General features: G+C 50.2%; 1 protein-coding gene across 1 annotated transcript; it reads left to right on the forward strand.

The window, feature by feature from the left end:
• The first annotated feature begins 2 nt into the window (after positions 1 to 2).
• LOC103681667 (zinc finger protein 77) lies at positions 3 to 25896 on the forward strand. The gene is made up of 4 exons (XM_040629648.1): positions 3 to 144; positions 21866 to 21992; positions 23030 to 23210; positions 23633 to 25896. Exons 1-4 carry the CDS (start codon positions 142 to 144, stop codon positions 25326 to 25328), a joined length of 2007 nt encoding a protein of 668 aa, XP_040485582.1. The 5' UTR covers positions 3 to 141; the 3' UTR covers positions 25329 to 25896.

Here is a 25896-nt window from a genome sequence, read left to right on the forward strand (position 1 = left end):
TGTCCATCGCTCCCCTGCTGCCCCGGCGCTGGTGCGCACCTGCCCCGCACGGCCGCTACTGTCCCGTCCTCCACGGTCTCAGCGGCCTGGGTCGCACAGCCGCGGGCTGGACGCAGGGAGAGCCCCGAGCGGGGCCGCGAGATGGTGAGTGCGCGGGTTCGGCTAGAGCCCGGAGAGGCCGCTTCGAACCGGCCGGAACCGGCTGGAGGTGGCCCTGGCCCGGGCGGCCCCGCCCCTGGGGGTCCCGACCCGAGCCTGTGCCCTCGGCCGGGGGTGGGGTCTCAGCGCCCTGCCCCTCCCCCTGTTCCCGGTCCAGAGCCGTGTCCTCCTCTGGGTGGGGGTTCGAGGGAGGGCGGGAGGACCCCAGCGCAGACGGTCAAGGGTTCGGGGCAAGAAGGGGGCGGCTGAGGTGGCCCCCCCGACCTGACAGACAATATCAAATCCGTGCTTGGTTAAGGACACTTTGTTCCTAATAAAAAACAATTCAGCTGAGTAATGGGCTTTATTCAGTGATTCAGGAATCGGGCAGCGTGCCATTTCGCGGACAGAAAGGAGCTCGGCGGAGCTGCGCAAAATGAAAGACTTTTACAGGCACCAGGAGTGGGAGCAGGAAGTTCGAACAGAGAAATAGTGGATGGTCGTGGCAGGTCACCTTTCCGGGATGGCGGGGGTCTAGCTGCCCCACGAGCTCGCTGCCGCTGACCGGCTCATTCCTGATGGACGGGTTTAAGATTCCATTGCTGGGAGAGGCCGAAACTGCAATTAAGTTAACTCTTGGTTTGGTGACAAGGAGCTGAGTAGGAGGAACTCCATTTTGGGTCTGTTGTCTTGTTTTTAACATTCCAAAGATTGCTCGAGGAGAGACGAGTCTCAGAGACCCTCCAGCACCTCCAGTCAGCAGAAACGGGGCTTTTCTTTAAGAGGAGCGGTGGCAGAAAGGTGGTTGGAGAGGACTGGCCTCCCTGTGCTCAGAGCTTCTTTTGCTCGGGTGGGCAGTGGCTCCTTCCGCTTCTCAGTACCTGCTCTGACCAGGTGGGGGGGGGAGGCACAGTCCGGCCTGTGGGCAGGACAGTCGCCTGGGGAAAGTGTGGGCGGGAAAGGGACAGTGCCGGACAGTGGGTCACAGCAGTGTCGGATGAAACATGCGAATTCAGTGAGGAGAGGCTTGTATGGAGAAGGATGAAGGCAGAGGCTGGGGGGCAGGGGCCGTGCACTAGGGCAGGGGGGCTACATCAGAAGGGCCAACACTGTGAGCATAAGACCTGCAAGTGTCTCCAACGTTGTGTAAAAGGGGTTTCTTCCAGAGAGGAGTAAGGAGGAGCAGGCATGACCAGGTGTGATGATGCCCCCGGGAGTTCCCCGAGGCCAGCCTGTCCCCAGGAGAGGCTGTGTGTGGCCCGGGCAGAGGGCAGGCCCACCACGTTCAGGGTCGGGAGGAAGGAGAGAAGCCAGACCAGCGTTGGGGCAGCAGGCATTCTGTGCCTGTGGGTCGGTGGGGACAAGCAGCTGAGCGAGTCGTGGATGAGGCACAGTGTGGCTTTGGAGGGTCTGTGCTCGGCCCCGTAGTGGGTGAACAGGGGACACTTCCCTGTGAGTCCTATTTTGGTGGAATAGGGAAGGGGCCATTTTTGCAGCTTGCTGTTTTCCAGACCCCAGCAGGGGAGGGGAGGCAGTTCCTTTCACCTCCAGAGATGTTTGCCCAGGAGCACAGGGCTCAGGTCAAGCCTGCCTGTCCTCTGGGGCAGCACTGTCCTGTCTAGCTCAGTACTGACAGCTCGCTCTTGGGCAGCTCACATTCAGCAGGTGTAAAATGATGGCATGCTTTCTGCCTCCTTTCTTCCCCTTTAGCATGGAGGGTGGTCAGTGGGTCACGTCTTGCTTTTCCTGCTGACTCGTGTTACTCTGGGGCTTATCCAGAGAACATCCAGTGGGGGAAAAGTGCCTCAGTCCAGAAAATGTCCTTCTGCATTAGGGTTTGGGGGTAAACTGCATGGAGTTCCACACCTTCATGCTGGGTGGGTGGAGGCATGGATTAAAGGATTCGTCCAAATGCTAGTGAGCGTTCATACAGCGTCGGCGATTGGGACACTGATCCTGACCCACTTCCGGTTTATTGCTCGTGGTCAGAGATACATGGAAATTCTGTGAACTGAGATGTGATCAGTTCTGACGTGTGATTTGCTATCATGAGAGTAAAGTTAACAGGTACCTCTTTTGTGAAAAGGATAAACAGTGTCCATATATTGGAAACCATAAACGTGCCCAGGAACATCTCTTCCGACGTGATCCTTGAGCACAGGGCGGGAAGACGGATTCTGCACGTTGCCCTTCACACTCTAGGTTGGGGTTTTTGTCCCATTTAAATGACCCAGGGTGCTGGAAGCAGGTGCCTCGCCTGGGCTGAGGACCAGCCACACCTAAAGCTGGGCCTGGTGGGAGGGGAAGGAAGGGGCAGTGGGGTGTTGCTCCCCTGCGGGCGGTCTCCAGCCCCAAGGACCCCTGCAGAAGGAGCCCTTGATGCCCAGAGAAGCCGCAGAGCGTGGAACAGGAGAGGCACCTGCCCCTGGTGGGGCCAGCTGGGGCCGCCCTGGGGCTGTGCACTGATGATGGGTTTGGCCTCGGCCATGGAGTTGGTGGAGTTACGTGGGATTTGTGGAAACCGAGGACGTCTGTGAAGGTCAGACACAGGGAAGGCTCCTTGGGTTCAGGTGCTGTTGGAACGGCGATGAATGCGGAGCTTATAGGGGCCAGAACCTAGCTGTGAGGGTTTCCTCCCTGGTTAGAACCGGGACCCTGGAGGAGGGGCCGTTTCTGCTCGGAGGGGGAGGGGCCCCCGGTGTGTGGAGCTGCAGGGTTCATTCCGGGGAGCTCAGGGTCCCTCCTCCTCCCCTGGCAGCGGCCACCCTGGGCTAGTGTCAGCAGGGAGAGCTTGGCCCCCATCGCGGGACCGGGATTGACCCTCTGCCGTGGGGTTTCCTGTGCTGTGTGGGCGCAGCCGGCGGCTGACCTGCGCTGGCTCCCACTTGCGTCTGCTCCCGCGTGTGTCCCGGACAGGCTCTTGCTGCCCGGTGAGTCCGGTGCGGGCGACACTTACAGCTTTTGTCTTCGGGCCGTATCTGCAGGACTAGGCTCTTTATATTCTCGCGTGTGAGCGTCCGCCACTGTGCTGCCCCAAGGTGGCCAGTGTCCTGCCCCTTGCAGATGGAGCTTGATGGTAGTCCTCACCACCGTCCTCGTGTCACAGGACTTCGCCCTGTGGAAGGTGCGGTCGGAGAATGTCAGCCCTGCCCCTGTGCATGTCATGGCTGCCGTGTGGTTGCTCAACCCTTGTGTGTCTCTCTCGGGCAGGTGTCTGCAGCTTGGGTCACCCAGTGAACTCCTGCATTCTGGGCCTTGAGGGGCGCGGGGTCCCCACGTTCATCCGTTGCTGTTGTCGGCACCACTGCTGTCTCCCAGGGTAAAGGCACAATAAATACTGGCGCGCTGGGGGATGTGCATATTGTAGATGCGGGGGATGTGAAATTGACCCGCAGATGTGGGGGCAGCCTGTGCGTCCCCCGCTCCGGCGCGGGGAGCTACCCGGCTTCATTTTGTCCGGCTCGGGTGCGGGACACAGGATCCGCTTGGGTCACACGTGGGTTTCTCGGATCCCCGCTGGGGTGCCGCATTGTCACGTGTGGGGCTTCGCCTTCTGTGGAAGCGTTCCCAGCGTGTTGTCGCCTGTAACCTGGGTGCCTGCTTCCCGAGTTCCCGTGCGTTCTTCGCACGCTGTGGACGTCCGTGCTCTTCCCTTTCTACCTGCTGTTGGTGTTTTCTCCAGGCCAGGGGCTGTCATGTCTCCGTTGTCCGCGTGGATGGACTCTTCACATTTGCAGTAAACTTGCACTTCCCCGTCGCTTCCCGTGCAGATCACGCTAGTTTTGTTCCAGCGGAAACCTCTTCCTTGGCTCAGGTCGTAACCTGCTGGCTCTTCCTGCTTGAGTGTTCTCCTTGTTCCTGTGACTGCGAAATCCGCAGGACTCAGATCTGGTCCACGAAGTTGACAAGGGAAATGATCCCCCGTAGAGAAGCAGTCTTCCCAGGGCCCTGCGCCCAAATGTCCCCATCGCTGCCCCTGCCCCGCAGCACCTGCTTCCCCTTCCCTAACCAGGGGGGCCTGTGACTGCATCCGCTGGTTTCTGACAGGGTATTCGTCCATCCCTCTCTTAATGCCAACTGTTCTAATTACCAGTAACTTGAAAACTAAAACGGTCAGTTATTTTACCCCCAAACTGAGTTTATTCTGCAGTTGCAGAGAATTGCAATTCTGGGCGTATAAGGCCCCACAAAACCGCAGGCAATTTGGAGAACAGAGGGGAGGTAGGCTCTCTCAGAGAGGAAAGGAGGGGCCGGGGTGGCTGTGCGAACACAGGGGTCTTGGAGGAAACTGGGAGCTGTTCTCATGGGCTGGGTGGTGCTGGAGCTGGAGGCTGGTTTCCTCCTACTGGGGCAGTGAAGTCCCAGGGAAAGTAGTGTAGACTTGCAGGGTGCTGGGCCTCCTGCTGGGCGCCCAGTGAGGACCAGGGCAGGTCCCGAGGGCGCCCCCTGCTGGCCCCCACTCCATCCCAGATGGGCTTTCCTTGTGTGAATTTCTACGTTTCCTCCATTTGACCGAAATGTTTCCTAGGAAGCATCTCTGAGTAAGAGGGAGGTTTGCGTTACTTAGTGGGTTTTCCCTCAGCTCAGGGAAGGACCTCTCCTGGTGGTGTGTCTTCTGTTGGCGGGAACGTGCGTAGCAGTGGAAGCCAGCGGAGGCCACCCCTGAGCAGTGAGGAGGACGGGAGGGCGACACTCCCAGGCGTTGCCGTCTGGTCTGCAGGTTTATCAGGAGTGTAAGACGGCAGAGAATCTGCTCACTGTCTGCATCGTTCTCACAAATTCACAGGCGGTAAAAGACAAAACAGGATCAAATCGTGTCGTAGTTCTAACCCAGGACCCTGGGTGTGGAGGCAGCCGACTGACGTGTTTCCTGGCCCCCATTCCAGCCTGGGGAACGTTCTCGCCGTGGAGGCAAAGCTGTGTGGCTCCCGGGGGTCCCTGCTGCAGGGAGCTCAGGGCGAGGAGGGAGCCGGGCCATTCGGGAAGAGGCAGTGCAGGTCAGAACACGGGCTTAGCCGGTCAGGTTTTTGGAAGAGTAGCAGAACTTCGAAGATGTTTCGAAAGGTGTTGTTTTGCACAGAACTGTTTGGAACCACATGTTGCCCAGTAAGACAGCCTGTGCGGTTGTGCGCTGAGAGACGTGAGTTCGGGTAATAAGCCCGCGTCCCCTAGTAGTTCAGGGGAGGGAACGACTGTGATTTCAGAGCCTGACACTTGAGAAAAGGCAAGAGGACGATGACTTTGTCATGGGTGCCAGTGAGCCTGTTCCTGAAAGGCCAGAACCCCAAGAAAGGGTCCCCCACCTCCCGCAAGGGTCTTGAACATGCAACAAGGGCATGTGTCTCCGTGGAGGAGGGAAGATGCAGCATGAGGGAAAGGAACCCGGGCCAGGGTCCAACATCCCGGGAAGCCTGGGGCGCGGGTGTCGTAGGCTGCCATCCAGGAAATCTTGACTGTCCCCTCACACGCGGTGTGCAGGGCGGGCAGGCTGTGCTGTGAGTCTAGACGTGTCACCTGCATCCAGGAGCCCCTTCCGTGGAGCGTGGCCACACCAGGGTCGGGGGCAGATCCCGACGGGGGCCCTTCCAGTGCGACTGGAGAGAACCTGCAGGTGACTTTTCAGGGGACGAGACTCCAGGTGGTGGGAGTCCCGCTGTCGTCTTCCTCCGCTGGGCAGGCGCCGTGAAGGTCGCTCTCCAGAGCTCGGTGGTTCTGAATCGAAGCCACCAGTCTTCTCCAGTATTGAAGCCTAGGGCGTTTTGTCTGCTGCAGGTCAGAGGAGGGGGGCCAGGGCCGTGGACGTCCTGTGAGGTCTCCGTGGTGGGAGTGGGGGGGCTCCAGAGGGGAGGGAATGAGGCTGGGAAGGACCAACCGTGGGGCTCGCAGACACCGTGTTCGGGGGCATCTCTGCACAGCGTGTCAGTTGAGTGTAAGTAGTGACGTGAGTGCGTCCCGCTGGGTCCGAGGACTGAGGGTGGTGCCCACTGTGACCGTGTAAACGCGGCCTTACAGAACAGAGCTGCTGAAGGCCCTGGCTGGTGACACGGGCGCCCTGGTCACCGTGACGCGTGCGAGCTGTTCCCCAGGTAGAGGTGACGTTTGCTCAGAGAATTGCAGCCACAGGACCCGCACTGGCCTGTCGACACGAAAGGCTTCGGTGCAGTGAGAAAACCTACAAACCGTGCCTAAAACATCCCGCCCTCCCTGATGGAGGGAGCTGTGTGACACCCATTTGTGCAGACAGGCGTCCCTGGATTGTCGGTGCACAGGGGGGACCTGGCAGGTGTGCACTCTGTGTGGCTTATTAACGTTTCTGTGTTCATACCCGTTAACGAGCACATGTTGTTTCAGGCCCGTGGGTTCATGACGTCCAGTGGTGACTTGTGGGAATTGTGAACTCCCTGGTGGGGCCAGATTGTTTTTACGTCCAAACCAGACTTCTCTTTTTTTACTGGACTAAGAGGTACCAGATTTACAATATTGTGCGTCCTTCTCTGGACCCAGTTGTTGGGTATCTCTTAGAAATTTTCTAAAATATCATTTGGGCAAAACATACCTTTTTACCAAGACAGATGTTTGCCTGTGGTTTCCTAGAGCAGTGTTTCATTTTTGTTTTTTTTGGTTTGTTTGTTTTGTTATTTTTCAGAGAGGGAGAGAGAGTGGGTGCGTGTGAGTGTGGGGGTGTGGGGAGGGGCAAAGGGAGAGGGAGAGAATCTTAAGCAGGCTCCATGCTCAGCGCAAAGCCTAACGTGGGGCTTGGTCTCTCGACCCTGAAAAATGACCTGAGCTGAATACAATCAGGAGTTGGGACGCTTAACTGACTGAACCACACAGGTGCCCCTTTTATTCTTTTTTTTTTTTGAAGAAATATCAGCAAAATGGTTTCTTTTGGCCTCCAGGTAGTCACGTCTGGAGCCAGAACACTTCATTTTTAATTAATTAATTAATTAATTAGTTTGTTTGTTTGTTTGTCGGGGGGGGGGCACAAGCAGGGAGGAGGGGCAGAGGGAGAAGCAGACTCAACGCTGAGCCAGGAGCCCGATGTGGGACTCGATCCCGGGACCCCGGGATCATGACCTGAGCCGAAGGCAGATGCTTCACTGACTGAGCCCCCCAGGTGCCCCTGGAGCCAGGAAACTTCATGATGCCAGAGCAGACAGTTAAAGCACAGCATCTAATAAGTTTGGGTCATAGGCGCCATTTTTAGTTGATCCCCATTGGAGGTAAGAGCACCTCATTGTCTCCGTAATAATCAGGTCATGGGCTCCCTGGCAGGCATGCTGACTTTCTGCATGAACGTTTGTGGTCTTACACGTGGCGAACGGACAGAGCCCGGACTAAGGGCACATAACGCAGCGTGTTGCCTTCCAGGGACTTGGAATCACGATATGTACCATTTTCAATTTCATTTATTTTATCTTTATTTTTACGTGTGTATGTACGTATTTAGGTAATCTCTCTACCCACGAACTCCCCACCCTGAGACCGAGACTCGCATGGTCTGACTGAGCCAGTCAGGCGCCCTGCTGTTTTCAGTATTTAAATAAGACCCATCCATAAGCCACGGGCACTGCGTCAGTGAGAGGCACTCGCCGCAGGTTACACAGGGAGTCGGAAGCTGAGCCGTCAGCGTTCAGCAGTCGTGGGAGTTTCATGTGGGTCCGAATGTAGTGCTTGTTCCCGGATCAGACGCCCTGTGTGTCAGTCCTGAGTGTGAGAAAGTGCAGTTTTTCCTTAGGGACTTTATGTCCTTGGAAGGCAGAAAGCTGTAACAGGTGGATTCTGTCTTCCTGTGAAGAGTCTGGGAAGGGAGCAGAGAATGAAGTCATCCGTGATTCATAACAAAGGAGAGCCTGCAAAATTCTCCATCACCCAGATCGGCTTCTAAGATTCAAGGAAAGTCAGAACGACTGTGCAGCCCTGGGTCTGAGCGCCCCAGTGTATTTCTGTTACTTTCAAATGAAAGCAAATCACATTCGCCATCCTTACAACTGAAATACGAAAAATGCACTGCGTAGTTCCATTACATTGAAAATTTGCTTTCAGTGGGAAGGATGTCAGCGTGTGGGAGTTGGGAACAGCAGGGTGCCAAGAGATAAATAAACCATGTTCAAGAGGCCTTTTCATCCCCTGATGAGGTATTTTGAGTCCCTTCATCCAATTCTAGAGTGACTTTCCCTTTTTGGGAGACTGAAGTCCTGCATGATCCTTTCTGAGGGAAGAGAGCAGGAGGTGAACAGAGGCGCAGGAACTCACGTGGAAATGGTGTCGGTGTCCCAGGATCTCAGTGAAAGGGAACCGGTCCAGACACAGGCACCTGTCGAGGTTCATGAGACCCCCCCACTACGGGAGCGACGTGAGCTCCCTGTGACGGGGGCTGCTTGACACCAGGGGCTCGGGCATCAAGAGTGTAGCTCCGGGGTCAACAAGGACGGTCAGAGTCCTTCCCCATCTGGGGAGAGGTTTCTCCAAGCCCATCAAGAGGGAATCGGGGGAAGAGCCCCTGTGGTTGGTGGAGCCCCGCCGGTGGGAATGCGGAAGGACTGGGAATGGCTGGGAGGAGGGCTCCGGGCACCGGGGGCATCGAGGCAGGTAATGATCTTTTCTCAAATGTCCTGGCTTTTTGCAAGAACAGTGCAAACCAGTGGACATGTGGGTTTTTAGGGGGTTTCAGTTGCCAGAGGTGAAAGTTAAGAATTTCAGCTGTCTGTCTTGTGGGCTCTGAGTGAGCTAGTTTCCCAGAGTAACGACATACGCGGGGGACACGGTTTCCCATTCCATCCTGGTGCTTTTAAGTAAAAAGAAAGATCCCGGCTCAGCCCGTCAGCTGCTGCCTGGGTAGATTCCACATGTGAAGAAAGACCCGCGGTTACATGGAAGCCAAGCTGGAGTCCCTTGTAGCGGCCACGTACAGGTTCACGGGCTTGGTGTGCAGGACTGGGTGGGAGTCTGCAGTGTTGGGAAAAGCTTCTGTAATTGCTCCGCGGGGATTTCCAGCGAGTGTCATCATGTCTTTCCAGAAGAGAGGCGTCTGTTCCTCTCTCCTGGGTCAGTGTCATCTCTCGTGTGGCCTGGCCTGCACCAACACGCATGGGGAATAACGTGCATAAATCAGGGAAACTGTTGGCAGGTTGCATAGCTGTGTTATGGGGGTGCCTGGGTGGCTCAGTCGGTGAAGCGTCTGCCTTCGGCTCAGGTCATGATCCCGGGGTCCTGGGCTCGAGCCCCACATCGGGCTCCTTGCTCAGCGGGGAGCTTGCTTCTCCCTCTGCCTGCAGCTCCCCCTGCTTGTGTTCGCGCGCTCTCTCTCGTCAAATAAATAAATAAAATCTTTAAGAAAAAAAAAAAAAAGAGAAAAGCTGTGTTATGTTCTTCAGCAAGATATGGGGGTTCTCAGTCACTCAGGGCACTTCTGCCTCAGTCCAGGGAACGTGAGACATTTGGGAGAAGCCTTATCTTTAAAGATGCTCGGATTTAATAGACAGAGGTGAGGAGGGAGCAAGGGCAGGGTCAGAAGACCAGGGAAGGTCAGCGGAGTTTCTAGAAAGGTGGTTGGAGGCAGAGCCCGGTGCAGAGCCGCTGCCGCGTATCTGCGGACCGTGAAGCCGGGCAGGAGAGCAAGACGCTTCAGAAGCCATTTGTCTTCTCTCAGTTGTTTGCCTCAGTTAATTTCAAATGTCTTTTGTAAGGAGGCGAACTTAGATTCCTGAAAATATTTGCAGGTCTTGAGGTACGATTAAAATGTGTATCGTATTCAGTGTTTTGGAATCATGACTTCCTAATTTAATTTTCAGTAAAACAAGTTTGGGGAGATCGAGATCGGAAGTTCCCCATAAAGGCCATCGTAGTTCTAAATTACTTTAGTTCATTTGGTTAAGTTGTTAGCAGTGCATTTTAGGTGGAACCAGGTTTCTTCTTCTTCTTTTTTTCCTTTCTGTTTTGTTTTGTTTTTGTGTTTTTAGAGAAAGCTTCCTAGCAGGCCACGGTGAGGAGAGGGGAGGGGCAGAGGGAGAGGAAGAATCCCAAGCCGACTCCATGCCCAGCGCTGAGCCTCACCTGGGGCTGGATCTCATGACCTGAGCCCAAATCATGAGTCGGCTGCTTCACCAACTGAGCCACCCAGGCGAACCGCGACCATGGTTTTGAAACCTAAAACTGGCCAGGGTCCCCGTCGGGCGCCCTCTCACAGCGCTTTGATGAGCAGAATCCATTTCCTGGTGGTTTTCTCTAGACCCAAAAGAATTTTCTAAACACGGTTTCTAGAGGAGTAGCCTCGTTACAGAAGAAATCAGACCAAGGCCCGCGCATTTCCGTCAGGCACGGACCCAAGAGCAACAGCCCAGTTCTATCCAGGCGCTGGAACAAAAGCCAGATGACTAGTCAGAGAGGACAGGCCCCTGACACGGGTCCCCAGAGACCCTGCAGAGCGCAGGCGGGGAGCGGGCTCTGAGCCCAGGACGACACTTAAACCCCCCCGGCTCAGGGTCGGGAGAAAGCAGTGAGCGCCGTGGGCACTGGGGGACCCGCACCGGTGCGCTCAGCAGCTTGGAGAGGCTGGGGTCTGCTCTGGTCCGTGGTGATAGTCAGGTAACACTGACCTTAAAGGTAAAACCATCATCTATTTTCCAGCAAAACTGGGTTCATCTGGGAATAGCAGAGAATTGTAATATGGGACATGTAAGCCACAACCAAACCACAGGCAAGTCTGGGGAAGGAAGCTCTTTCATAGAAGAGAGGAGGGCTTGGGAGGGGCTCTTCCAAAGAAAATGTCCATTGGAGCAAACGGGGTTCCACGTGTCTTGGTTTCTCTCTGGCTGGGATGTGAATGTCTCTCATTGGCTGAGCTGTGACCATCTCATTGGCTGGCTTGAGACTGTCTCTAATTGGCTGAGCTGTGACCATCTCATTGGCTGGCCCGTGACTGTCTCTCATTGGCTGAGCTGTGACCATCTCATTGGCTGTGCATTGACTGTTTCTCTTTGGCTGGCCTGTATATGTCTCTCATTGGCTGAGCTGTGACCATGTCATCGGTCATGCTGTTGCCAGGGTCGGAGGAAACCTTCCTCCATCCTCTTCTTGGAGCAGTAACGTACCTAAAGTGTAGACTTGCGAGGTGCTGCTCTGGAAGTTCAGGGATTGAGAGCTTCCCCTGCGGCCTCCCCACTCAGTTCTAAGTGAGGTTTTCTTGTATTTTCATATTAATATACTTTAAAAGGCTGTGATTTCTATTGGTAAAATCCCCTAGTTTGTTCTGTAACCTAGCTCCCCAATTCTTAGAAATTCCCTTACATTTCAGTGCAGGAAGTCGTGCCTGGCTGGCTCAGTTGGTAGGGCACGCGACTCTCGGTCTTGGGGTTGCAAGCTGGAGCTGCGTTGGGCATAGAGATGACTTAAAGTCTTTTACAAAAGGAAAAAAGAAGTAGTGTCTTTTAAGTTCAAACAGAACAAACAAATGAACAAATTCCATAACAAAACCCCAGACAAACCTGGTTGTAGATTTACTGAAATTTTCTTAAAACTCTTGACCTTTTGAGAGAGTTGACGTTATGGTTTCATTTTGGCATCTATTTCTTTCTTTATGCCCTGTGTCATGGAATAACGTTCTGTAGGTTTTCCATTAAATCAGCTTACATCTTCCCATTAGACATATTTTCAGCCATGGGGACAATTAGTTTAATAGCAGTTATAAAGGTTAATGTTAAGTCTCTTTTTAGGGCACTTGGGTTGCTGAGTCTGTTAAGCATCTGCCTTTGGCTCAGGTCATGATCGCAGGGTCCTGGGATTGAGCCCACGTTGGGCTCCCTGCTCAGTGGGGAATCTGCTTTTCCCTCTCCCTCTGCCCCTCCCACCCACTCATGCTCTTCTCTCTTTCTCTCAAATAAATACAGTCTTTTTAAAAAAGTCTCTTTTTAATATTTAATTTCCAACTGCTTGTTTCTAGTGATTAAGTGTACCCTGAGATTGATGAGTTTGCATTCTGGAAACTTCCTAAAAATCTGATTCTATGATTATCTTTCTATTCTTTTTGGGTGTGACCTACATAATCAAATTTGAGTTATGAGTAAAGGAAGAATTACAATATTGTCTTTAACTAAAACTACATCATCAGTTTTCTCTACAAGTGGTTGTAAAAAATCAAGCATGTACTGCCTTTCAGCAGTAGAGAGATGTCTGTGTCTTTTTTTTTTTTTTTAAGATTTTATTTGTTTATTTGACAGAGACAGCGAGAGAGGGAACACAAACAAGGGGAGTTAGAGGGGGAGAGGCAGGCTTCCTGCCGAGCGGGGAGCCCGATGTGGGGCTCGATCCTGGATCATGACTTGAGCCGCTTAATGGCTGAGCCACTCAGGCGCCCCGAGAGAGGTCTGTGTCTATCATTACCAGTTAGTCGCTCGGGGTGAGAAGTAACATTTGGATGCTTGAAAAGAGTCTGAAAAGAAATAAGACTTGAAATGGGGTTTCACGTTTAGGAAAAGCTAACTTACCTAACAACTAAAAACACAGAGGAGAAGGTAACGAGGGAGTTATTACATTCGTCGTCTCTAACAGTACAGTGACACGTGAAGGCGTCTTTTGCTCCCATCCTGCTACGTGCAGCAGAGACGTGTGTTCAGCAGGAACCAGCGTTCTCCTCAGCTGTGTTTGGCAGACTGGTGACTGTACTCTCCTGTTCCACGTGCTGTGAACGCTCTTGTGAGCACACGCACCTTGATCCAAACAAGAGACAAGGGTAGACCGTATCTGTGTACTACAGAGAAGCAGTTCACCATTGAAGACTAAAAAGAAGCTACAAGGAGGATTATTTACAAAGCTCCACCTGCTGGTTCACCTTCTCTGAAGCAATTTATGCCTCAGGGATCAAGAGAAAGACAAGGTGAAGGCTTTATGTAGCACGAGAGCTCCATTAATTGGAAACTTGGACAATGTAGTGGAACGATTGTTCACTTAGTATTTTGCTCCGTTGAGACGAGTGATTGAAACAGACTCGATCCATCTTTGAAAACTGATCACATCCACTAAAGTAAGATCTCGATGGTTAACACTGGTTACGTGATATTCCCCGTATTTGTCCATTTTCCGAGCTCAGCAGGCTTCACGAAAAATGCAGCAGCGTGGTGTGTTCACCTTTTATTAAGGCAGGTTTGTGAACATAACCTCATACAGCCACATCTCTTCATGAACCTGGAGCTCTCAGCGTTTCTTGCCTGAGAAATGACCCACACTGTGTTCGACAGGAAGCCCCCTCCAGACCAGGAAAGCGCCCCGAGAGATGTTGAGCCCGGTTTACTCATGGTCTGTCTCTCTTTCCTCGTCTCCGGGTCCGATGACGTTCCTTGCCCTGTAGCACCCGTTGTGTTTACGGGCTCGCGAGACTTGGAAAGTACATACTGGTCTCTGCCGCCGGTTCCTGATAACAGGGCTCCTGAAACCCTTGTCACTTGCTGGGGGATAGGAGCATCTTTTGTTGCATCAGGCGACTCTGGGTGGGCTCCTGGATGGCTCCTGGTGGGGGCCGGTCGCCGGAAAGACCTGCGGTGATCAGAAGCTGGAGCTTCTGTCCTGCTCCCATTCTCTTAAGAAGGGGAGGGGCTAAAAGTGGAGTTAATGGTCCGTTATGCCAACGGGGTGAAGCCTCCATAAAAATCCCAGTAGAAGCGGGTGTGTGAGCACGTGGGGGTGTGGGGAGGGTGGGGCATCCAGAGAAAAGTATGGACACTCCACGCGCCTTCCCCATACCTCCCCCCTGTGCGTCCCTTTGTCTGGTTGTCCATCTGTATCCTTTATCCATCCTTTCCTACACTGGAAAGCATAGGTAAGTGTTTCCCTGAGTTCTGTGAGCCCTTCCAGCAAATTACTGGAACCCAAGGAAGGGGCATGGGAACCCGGGTGTCACCTGCGCTTGGGGTCTGACGTGTGTGTGTGTGGGAGGGTGGGGGCCGTCTCGGGGGGCTGAGCTCGGACCTGTGGGATCCGATCCTGGCTCCGGGTCGCTGGCCTCAGGGTGAGTTTCCATGTACGACCCTCAGCTGGCGTCGCCCGGAACTCTGCGGTGTGGGGCAAAGCCTCTGTGGGTGTGGTGACAGGTGACAGAGAAGGAAAGCGTTCTCTGGGGAGGTGGAGGACACACAGAGGGAAGAAGTACAGCAGGGAGGAGCAGGTGTTCGCAGCTCAGAAGCAGGAAGAGTGCAGGTGCTGCTTTACAAGGCTGCACTGCATCAACACAGCCCGGTCTCAGGGCTCTCTGTGCCGATCCTTTGTCTGCTGGCGGCCGATTCTGCAATTTCCGAAAGTTGTTCTCGTCTGGTTTCTGACCTGATGGGCGCTGATGATCCCGCTTCAGAGCGTCGCAGGATCCGTGGGACGGTGCTTCTCCAGGAACTGTCCTGGCCAGATGCAAGCAACACTTAGGTCGTGGCGGTTCCTGGAGCGAGTGCTGCTCTGTCCTGTCACCTGGCTGGGGTGCTCTGCTCTGCGGCTGACGCCTGGTGGTGCTGTCGGGCTGCTTCTATCCCAGAAGCCTCTGAAGGCCTCTGAACCCCAGACGCTGTCAGCTCCTGCGGAAACAGGACGTCGTGTTGGTCCTCTTCCCTCCAGAGCCTGACGGCACTTGTCGCGGCAGTGACAGTCAGTGGCCTGGCAGGCGCCCGGGTCCCTGGTGAGAAGGAGACTGAATGGTCTCTTAAAACGTCGCTTTGTTCCAGTAACCACACATAGGCTGCGTTCGATTTCCCACGATAGGTCCTTCACCAGCGCTCTTGCTAGGCTTACCCGTATGCTTTAATAATTTCGCCTGTAGGATCCTGGGGTTTCTAAACACTACATCTGATCACCTGCTGATCATGAAGTTTTCCTCTCCTTTTGTAAATCTCTCGCCAGTTTCTTGTTTTCCGTTGCCGCACTGGCCAGGCCTTCACAGGCGTAGAATTGTGGATATGCCTCCTCATCACTTGTTCCTGACCTTGGAAGGTACCAGTCACATAGGGGGTTGGCTCTAGGTCTCGTTTAGACACCATTTTTTTCCTGATGGTGCACGTTCCCAGCTGGTCTCTGAGTCAGTTGTCATTAGTGCACCATGACATGAGACAGGCATGGCCTCAGCATGTGTGGATTGGAAGCCTGTGGTTCATTCGTCTTTCCATTAGTGGAGCAAATGGTACTCATAGAGGAGTCAATATCAAATCCATTTCTAGAATAAAACAGACTTGGTTTTGTCTTCTAATGTTATCTATCATATATGTGTAAGATTGTCTTCTTTTTTTTTTTTTTTTTTGTAAGATTGTCTTCTAAACAGACTTTTGCCTTTATATTTATGAATGTTGCCTTTCAGTACTGCTTGAATGGTCCTTTTCCCATCTTGGTAATACTCTGTGATCCCTTTCTACAATTGGGAGTCACCGATGTTTAAATGCTTGGTACCTGGCCTACGTACCGTTTGAGATGCCTTTAGATAAAGTGTGGGGATATTTGAATCTACTGATTTCATTTCCGTAATGACCAAGGACGTCCTTATTACCTTGAATCATCTCAGGTATGTTACCAATTTGTATACATTTATTCCTCTTCTTCTATTCTAAAACATCTTTTCCCGTGGGGCCCTGGGTGGCTCATTTGGTTAAGCATCCAAATCTTGATCTCAGCTCAGGTCTTGATCTCTGGGTCGTGAGTTCCAGCTCCGTGTCGGTCTCCATGCTGGGCATGGTGCCTACTTAAAAAAAAAAAAATTGGGGTGCCTGGATGACTCAGTCAGTTGAGCATCCGACTCTTGGTTTCGGCTCAGGTTGTTATCTCTGGGTCGTGGGATTGGGCTCTGCACCCAGTGTGGAGTCTGCTTTTCCCTCTCCCTCTGCTCTTCCCCCAATCGTTCGTTCTCTCTCTCTCTCTGTCTCCCAAATAAATTTAAAAAAATCTAAAAAAAATCTTCCCACAGCTAGTTTGTACTATCTCCTCCATCTGCTTAGTCCCTGAAATTGTAATTTTGTTTCTTTTTCATACTTCCTTTTATTTGCCTAAATTTGATTGTTTTTTTAATAAAATTGCCAAAAGATTAAGGAGGATATATTTTTAGCTTTTATGACTTTTTCTTTTTCAGAGAGAGAGCAAGCCAGCACATGTGAGTAGAGGGAGGGGATGCGGGAGAAGGCAGACTCTCAAGCAGACTCCTGGAGCCCGACGTGGGGCTCAGTCTCATGACCCTGAGATCAAGACATGAGCTGAAATCAAGAGTTGGACACTTTAAGTGACTGAGCTGCCTAGGTGCCCCTCTATAACTATCTTTTTTTAAATAGCTCTAACTGAGCTACGGATCACATACCTTGAAGTTTATCTGCTTAAAGCATAAAGTTCAGTGGTATTTATTGTATTTACAGAATTGTTCAACCATCCTCACACTCTCATTTAAAAATATTTAAATAATTCCGGGGTGCCTGGGGCGCCTGGGTGGCGCAGTCGTTAAGCGTCTGCCTTTGGCTCAGGGCGTGATCCCAGCGTTCTGGGATCGAGTCCCACATCGGGCTCCTCCGCTGGGAGCGTGCTTCTTCCTCTCCCACTCCCCCTGCTCGTGTTCCCTCTCTCGCTGGCTGTCTCTCTCGCTGTCAAATAAATAAATAAAATCTTAAAAAAATAAAATATTTAAATAATTCCGTAAAGAAAATTTGTATTTAGTGGTAGTCACTCCACATTCTAATGCATCCTAGCCCTGGCTTCTAGACATTTTATTAATCGTTCTCTCTATTGATTTGCTTATTCTGGACATTCCGTATTAATGATATCATACCATGTGTGTATGGTCTTTGTGAAGCCTGTGAATGTTCTCAGGGTTCATTGATTTTGTGTCCTGGATCAGTACTTCAATTCTGCTCATTGCTGAATAATATTCCATTGTATGAATATACCCCATTTTGCTTATTGAAGTGAGTTAAAGTAAAACTGTCATTAATTTTGGCAGAAAAAATGGGCTCATTCTGAAATACGTAAGAATTGCAATTCTGAAAAGCAGGCTACAGTGAGACCACAGGCAAGCCAGAGAACAGAGCAGAGACAGCTCTTTTATAGAGGAAACTGGGAATTGGGGAGGGGCTGTTGTAAACAAAAAGTCCACTGGAGCAAACTGGGCTTGGAAGTATCGCTGCTTCTCATTGGCTGAGTTGTGACTGTCTCTCATTGGCTGCGCTGTTGCCACGTGGGGAAATAATCTTCCTGTTATCATAGTAAAGTGGTATCCACTTGCAACTGTTGGGTCTGCAGTTGACATGAGTGGTAGGGTGTGGGAGCTCCACCTGCTGGTCTCCTGGTTCCATTTTTTAAAATAGATTTATTTATTTGAGAGAGAGCCTGAAGGGGGGGAAGGGAAGAGAGAGAGAGAGAGAGAATTCTCAGACTCCCCGCTAAATGTGGAACCTGATGCAGGGCTTGATCTCCCAATCCTGAGATCGTGACCTGAGTTGAAATCAAGAGTTGGTTGCTTAACTGACTGGGCCACCCAGGTGCCCCTCCTGACTCCATTCTTAGCAAGGTTTCCCTATATTAATTTTTACATTTCCCTCTTTTGATAGAGATCTTTTCTCAAATGCATCCTTGATTATGAATCAGTTTTCCATATTTACCGGTTTTATTCCTTGGTGCCAGGAAAGACCTTTCCTCGTTGTGATGTCCCACATCATAGGGAAAGTGCATAGCAGTTGGAAATCAGCTCAGACCATATTTGAGTAACAAGAAGGATTAGAGGGGAGGAGTCTCAAGCACTTCATATCCAGTCCCTATTTATGAAGGTGGTAATCCCTGGAGATTATCTCCTTGTTGGATACTTTTATAATGCTTTGACAGGTAACGACTATGAAAGCAAAAGTAACGTGAAAATCTAAATTGTATGATGGTTCTAAACCAGGGCCCTAGGTCTGAAAGTAGCCGGTTGAATATTGGCAGTTTTCAGACTTGGGGAAAATTTTTAAATTTACTTTATTAATTATTTTTATTAATTTATTTAATTTTTATTAAATTTATTAAATTGATTTTATTAATTTTATTTATTCTGTTGGTAAAAACGTGGAGTCATGTAGTCCTCCTGGAATTTGCATAGAGAAGGAGTTGAGTCCGTAGCCATGGAGGTTAGGAAGAACAGGGTGCCAAGGGTTAACAATGGTATATATTGAGAACAGGGTGCCAAGGGTTAATAATGGTATATATTGCTCAGAGGTTCTAGACAAACCTCCATCTTTGGCCATTGGGTTTTCTCCCAGGTGAAAACAGGCCATTACAGGGACTAGTGTATGGGATGATGGGCCTCTGAGCTTGTAATTTTCTTTTATGGGCTTGGTGTCTTAAAGGACTTCTTTATCTATAGGTTATTGATGAATTCTGGGGAGATGGTTTGAGGGATCTATTTTAATCTTGATGGGAGGCACACTGTGACTCTGCCATTATCAGTTGAGGCTTTTGCCCAGGAAGAGGATGGCAGGTGATCTAAGTGAGACGAATCATCGGTGTCCCCAGTCTCCACTATAGTGTGTCAGAGACAGAGCAGATGAAGGATGTGGAAGGGTCGTTTATTTCCTTTGGTTGGCTATTTGATTACTGTTATTAAATTCTAGAATAATTTCCCCCTTTTAGGACAAAAACATTTGTTTAAAAAGTGTCCGCCCAGTTAAATGCATAGGGGCTTAGGAACTAAGTCGAAAATGGTGTGTCTCTCAAAGGACCCAGACAAAAGGGAGTGGGTTCAGAGATTCAGAGACAGGAACCTGTTGGGGTTCGTCAGGGGCCCCTACTGTTTGTTGTGTTGTCCTCCTAGGTGCGGGTTGGTGTACAGCAAGGGGTTGGGCATGTGCCAACAAGGACAGAGATTCATTCCCAATGTGGAGAGTGGTTTCTTCGAGCTGATTACAAGGGAAGACCGGGAAGGGCCCCTGTCCTTCCTGGGAGCTCGATCATTGGGAATGAGGAGGCCTTGGAAAGGCTGGCTGCAGGGATGCAGACGTGGGAGCGCTGAAGTTGGTAGTGATCTTTTTTCTGATGTCCTGGGCATCTGCAAAAATATGAGAAATGAGTCAGGTTTGGGATTTGTTTAGGAACTTCCATTTGCCAGAGTTGAAAATTAGGAATTTTAGTGGTCTTGAAGCGGCTATTTGGCTCAGTCAGTAGAGTGTGCGATTCTCGATCTTAGGGTCGTGAATTCAAGTCCCACCTTGCTTGGGCATAGAGTTTACTATAAAAAAAAAGTGATTAAATTTAAAAAAATTATAGCGTTTTTTCTTTTAGATGACTCATCTAGGATGTGTGAGTGGTTTGCAAAATTGCCAAATTGGCTGCAGTGGACATATTTTCGTATTCTATCCTGGTTCTTTTAACTAAAGGAAAAAGATACTGGTTCTGCTCATTAATAAACATAGACTTAAATGCTACCTGGGTGGATTCCACATCTAGAGGAAGACCCGAATTTTCTTTAAAGACAATTTGGAGTTGATTTGTAAGAGTCAGGGAATGGCTGATGATCATGTAATGTTAACTTTAAAAGTTAAAACCTACCAGAGACGCCTGAGTGGCTCAGTTGGTTAAGTGTAAACCTGCCAGTTATTTTACTAGCAAAAATGGGTTTGTTTGGTAATAGCAGAGATTTGCAATTCTTTTTTTTTTAAGATTTTATTTATTTGTCAGAGAGAGAGCGAGAAAGAGGCAGGCAGAGGGAGAGGCAGGCTCCCCGCTGAGCAAGGAGCCTGATGCGGGACTCGATCCCAGCACCCTGGGATCATGATCTGAGTCAAAGGCAGATGCTCAATGGACTGAGCCACCCAGGTGCCCCGAGATTTACAGTTCTGTTATGTAAAACCACAGGCGGGTCTGGAGAACAAAGGGCGACCTCTCTTTTCTCTTTTATAGAGGAGAGGGGCTGTTGTGAGGGACTGTTCCAAACCAGACATCCACTGGAGCAAACTTGTGGGTTTTGCCTGCAGCGTCATCTCATAGGGTGGGCTGTGACTGTCTCTCATTGGCTGGGCTTGACCGTCTCTCATTGGCTGAGCTGTGACTCTCATTGGCTGGGCTGTGATGGTCTCTCATTTGCTGGGCTTGACTGTCTCTCATTGGCTGAGCTGTGACTCTCTCATTGGCTGGGCTGTGACTGTCTCTGATTGGCTGGGCTGTGACGATCTCTCACTGGCTGGGCTGTTGCCAGGGTAGGAGGACATCTTCCTTCCTTTCTCCTACTGGGGCAGTAGTGTGTCCAGGGTTGTCTCTTTCTATTGAGTGCAATGGAGGATGAGTGGTACTGGTGGGATCTCCCCCTGTGGCCTTCTAATTTCATTTGAGTCACATCTCCTTTGTTCATTTTCAGAGAGTTCGTAGGCTGTTGGGTGGTTTTCACTTGCTGGCTACTTTGAATCAAGCTGCTGAGAGTATATGGAAATTAGTGTTGGTGTTGGTTAATTGGCTTGGGTGGATCGGTACTGGGAGTGGAGTTGCCGTATTGCATGGTAACTCGGTGTTCATCGTTTTGAGGGTGCACCAGATTCCTCCAAAGGAAATTTCGCATCCCCAGCAGCAGAAATGCATGAGAATTCCCCCTTCCTCATGTCCTCACCAACACTCGTTTCTTTATAACCATTCTAGTGGTTTTGAAGGGGCGTCTGCTTATAGTTGGACGTCCATTTCCCTGATAACTAACGTCTAGCATCTTTTCCTGAACCTGTTGGCCGCTTGCATATTTTTTGTGGAAAAGTATCTGCTCATATTCTTTCCCCACTATTTGACCATATTATTTTTCTTTATATTGTTGTCTTTTATTTTTCATGGTTGTCATACGAATTTTTAAAATATATTTAAAATACAGGGCTTACCAGGTGTGTGATAAGCAAACCCCAGTTATAGCCACAGTTGAAGTAGAATTTATCTTCCTATTAAGTGATATGGTTGGCATATTGGATTTTTTTTTTCATTAAGGTTTGAGAACATAGTTTTGTAGACAATCTCTGATTTTTTTTTAAAAAATAATTTTTTAAATTCTGTATTTCACGAGTGTGTTGTCATCCCTTGTTGCTCTGAAGGTATGGCTTAGCCTTGTTTTCTTTTTCTATTAAAGTCTTCAGTGGCTGGTACCATCAATTCCTCGGGGGCTTTTCTTTCTGGTGCCCTTCTTGAATTCTGGGCACTGGGGTGTATATTTGAGGCCCCTCTAACTTCCATGATTCTTCAAGAACCAGAACTCTTATGAACCAGGTGTGTCAGGCCCCTGGGCCCTGTGTCCGTGCTCACAGTCCACCTAATCCGGGGAAGGGGTCACGTCTGCCTCTGCCGGGGTAGAGGGGACTACACCAGGCTCCTTGACCCTGTTGCCTCCCAAGGAGAGAGCCGCTCAAGTCAGGCGTCCACAACATCCTGACCTTCTGGTTCCAGTTCTTGGGCTGACAAGGCAATAATCATCTCTGGGCAACTCAAAGATGTGCTGTCTGATTTTTCATTCTTTACCGTACCGGAGTGCTCAGATCCGCTGTGTCTCAGTAAGAACAGCCTGTATTGGGGTGTATGTAAGTCTGTATCAGCCGTCGCCATCACCCCGTGCTTCGGGTTCCCAGCCCTTCCCATCAGTGGGGGCATGGCAGTGGAGGTGTTGTCACTTCCCACACGGGTGTGACTCGGGTCCTAGGAGTGGAGTGCAGTTCCCTGCCTATTGCCCCCACCTCCCACACACGTGGGTGAGGAGGGAGCGTTGCTGAGTAGAATCTGTGGGATGTTTCAGGAGGCGGTGGTCTTTGCGGACGTGGCTGTGGACTTCACCCCGGAGGAGTGGGCTTTGCTGGACGGTGGTCAGAGGAGGCTCTACAGAGACGTGATGCTGGAGACCTGCAGGAACCTGGCCTCCCTGGGTAAGCATGGCTCCACCCCTTCACCAGAGTTTTAGGGAACGAATGTTTCTTACGAGTGTCCGATCTTACTGGGGCCGAGGAATGGGGGTACGTTGGCAAAGAGACAGACGTGGTCCAAGCCTTCATGGAAACCACGCGGGGTCACAGATCTTTCCCGTGAAGACGAAGTTTCATGTGTTAAATTGACTCTCTATTAGTCTTGATCCAAGTGTGAGAGTCCCTAGGTTTGTAAATGTGAATGTGGTCTCCAGTGTTGCTTTGGGGCAGTGAGCCCTGCTCTGTGGTTCTCACTTCTGTGAAAGATGCACTGTGCTTAATCCACATTTCTCGTGATAGTCATGCTGCAGTTAAACTCACATTTCATCATCTTCAGTGACCTTGAAGACCAAATTAACAGCCCCTTTTCCAGTTTGCTTGTTGCCCTTCAAATCCTCCCTCATGCTGGGCTGTTCTCCAAGGGCTGGGCGGCAACCACACCTACTGTCTGACCTCCCAGTGGCAGCTGGGACAGTGCAGTCAGGTTTCACCGAGGGCCTCGATGCCTTCCAGCTACCCTTGGAAGGGAATGGCGTTTGCACATGTCCATTAGGAATGTGACTCAGTCCTTGTTTGAGAAGGGTGATGTTTGTCCCTTACCTTGCTTCCGTGTCAGACAGTTCATCCATCTATACTCACGTGGTGAGCCTTTCTGTAATCCTTCATAGAGGTAGCATGTGCATGTATGTATCCTGCCCATTTCTTTCCTATTTTACTTTTCTGATAACACTTATCTTCACATTAGTCTCCATCGATTTTGAAGTATTTCTGAGTAAATGGGCTGCCTTTTCATAAACTTTTCCTCTTACTGCCCAAATCCCAAATCAGTAGGATCCTTCGAACTTCTCTGTGGTCACATGTTCATTCTTCCTGATGAACCTCATTTACATTTCGGATCAGTATATGAATAGAAATCCACATATGGCCTATTTTCTTAATTTTCTTACCTTTAAACATCAGATCATTCCCAAGAAATTAAATTTTGCTCCCAATTCTTGCAGATTGTTGCACTCAAGTTAAACCTTGTGGATCGAGGACTCAGCTGAGTATTTTGGAAAATGAACTATCCAGTGAAGAGAAAATAGTAAGATTTATAAGAAATGATTCCTGGGCTCTTTTTGGAGAAAACTGGGTGTTTCATCACATTGGAGATCAGTCCCAGTCTCAGGAGAGATGTTTAAGGTGAGTGCCTCTCTCTCTCAAAGGAGAAAGGGGGATCTTGGGAAATTGTTAGAATAACTTGAAATAAAAGAAGGTATAAAGGTATAAACCTAGCTCGGCAGTTGTGTAGTTGGAATCACACAGCACGGTATCGTAATAAATGTGATGTAGGTACTGACCATCAGAAATACAATTCAGTTCAAAACAGTTATCAGGAAAACCCACACGTAAAAAGTGCTGACAGTTGTGGCTCTTAGGGGCCCTTATTTTGAGCATTTAGCTGCTTCTACATTATAGCTGTGTAGATGGTGCCACAAACCTGCCTGTTCCTGGAGGTGGTCATGATGTAGTCAGATAACCATTAATGAGTATCAGTAGATGATTAATAAGGACTTGGGTTATAATCATTATTCCCTAACAGTGTGCCTTCCTGTTTTGACCAGAAGTCATTGGGCGAAGCATGTGTGGGAGAGCAATGAAGGTAATCGGTGTGGAGAAACCGTAAAGCAGATTCCAAGTCTTACTGTGCTTGAGGATTGTCCTACTGGAGAGAAATCCTGTGAATGCGCTAAGTGTAGGGAAGCCTTCAGAGATGGTCCTTTCCCTGAGAATCCAGGAACATCTCAGCCTGGACACAAACCTAGTCCCTGTGCGGAATGTGGGCTGGCCTGCAGCTGTGTCTCGAGCCACAGCCCTCACACGGATGCAGACCCCGTAGAGAAACCCTGCGAACATCAGAACACTGGGACAGCATCTAAGAGAGACTTGAAGAGTCTCAGTAATAAAAAATCTTTAGAGTGCAAGAAATGTGGAAAAGCTTTCACTTGCCTGTCATCCTTTCAGGGTCATGTGAAGGGTCACTGTGGACAGAGAGTCCATGCGTGTGATGTGTGTGGGAAAGCCTTTTTGTATCAGTCCTACCTTACACGTCACGTGAGAACTCACACTGGGGAGAGACCCTATGAATGTGTAGAGTGTGGGAAAGCCTACAGTTGCCTCTCATATTTTCGAGAACATGTGAGAACGCACAGTGGAGAGAAACCCTATGAATGTAAGCAGTGTGGGAAGACATTCAAGTATCCTGCGTCCCTGCAAGGACACATGATGACACACACTGGAGAGAGACCGTATCTGTGTCAGCAATGTGGGAAAGCCTTCAGTTGTCCCAAATACTTTAGAAGACACGTGAGAACACACAGTGGACTGAAACCCTATGAATGTACATTATGTGGGAAAGCCTACAGTTGTTCCTTATCCCTTCGAGAACATGTCAGAACGCACAGCGAAGAGAGACCCTATGAGTGTCAGCAGTGTGGGAAGGCTTTCAGACATCCTCGATATTTCCAAAGACACGTGAGGATGCACAGTGGAGTGAAGCCCTACGAGTGTAAGGAGTGTGGGAAAGCGTACAGTAGCTCCACCTCGCTGCAGGAACATGTGAGGACACACACCGGGGAGAGGCCCTTTGAGTGTCAGCAGTGTGGGAAAGCCTTCACTCGTCACTCCTCCCTTCAAGGACACGTGAGGGCACACAGTTTGGAGAAACGTTATGAATGTGTGCAGTGCGGGAAAGCCTTCCGTTGGTCCTCGTCCTTACAAAAACACGTGAGAACGCACAGTGAAGAGAAACCCTACGAATGTCAGCAGTGTGGCAAAGCCTTCTGGTACCCAGCCAATCTGAGAGCACATGTGAAGACGCACACTGAGGAGAGACCCTATGAATGTCCGCACTGTGGGAAAGCCTTCAGCTGTCACTCCTCCCTTCAAGTTCACGTGCGAAAGCACAGCGGGGTGAAACCCTATGAATGTAAGGAGTGTGGGAAAGCCTTCTGGTATCCTGTAAACCTGCGGGCACATGTGAGAACTCACACTGGGGAGAGACCCTATGAATGTCAGCAGTGCGGGAAGGCCTACAGGTGTCCTGCAAACCTGCGGGTCCACGTGAGGACTCACACCGGGGAAAGACCGTATGAATGTCAGCAGTGTGGGAAGGCCTTCAGGTATCCTGCAAACCTGCGAGCCCACGTGAGGACTCACACTGGGGAGAGACCCTATGAATGTCAGCAGTGTGGGAAGGCCTTCAGGTACCCCACAAACCTGCGAGCCCACGTGAGAACTCACACTGGGGAGAAACCCTGAATCCAAGGACTGTGGGGAAGTCTTCATCTGTCCTTAAAATCTCGTAAATCCAATCAGACACACTGGCAGAAAACTTTATGAATGTAAAGAATGCTGGAAAACTTTCAGGTGTAGCACCTCGTATATTTTGTACATAGAAACTCAGGGCTGGACAGCAGTCTTTATTTGTTACAAGCACGGTTGTGCCTCGTAAGTGCCTCATCCATAACAGGGATCTCTGTTGTATTCGTTTCCCCTGCATGTTGCTGACAGGAATACCTAAAATAAAATATTCCTCTACGCACTCTTTGTATGAAATATATTTTGTTATTTCACAAATGAAAAAAATTGTACAGTTATATAAAACTTATCTCATTTCCATTACAGTGTCTTTGGCCCCAGGGGTATTAAGTGATTTGTGTATATATATTGTCCTCTCTTGTGGATATTGGAAATTCTGACTCTGTATCTACCTTTCCTTTCAGTCTTTATGATTGAACGATGTATCTTTACATTTGCTTGTTGCTGCTGTATACCACACCTGTGTTCCCCACAGAAATTAGTAAATGTGCAGGGATGTTGGAAAGCT

Source organism: Ursus maritimus, unplaced genomic scaffold, assembly GCF_017311325.1.
Source record: "Ursus maritimus isolate PB19 unplaced genomic scaffold, ASM1731132v1 scaffold_14, whole genome shotgun sequence".
Lineage (NCBI taxonomy): Eukaryota > Metazoa > Chordata > Mammalia > Carnivora > Ursidae > Ursus > Ursus maritimus.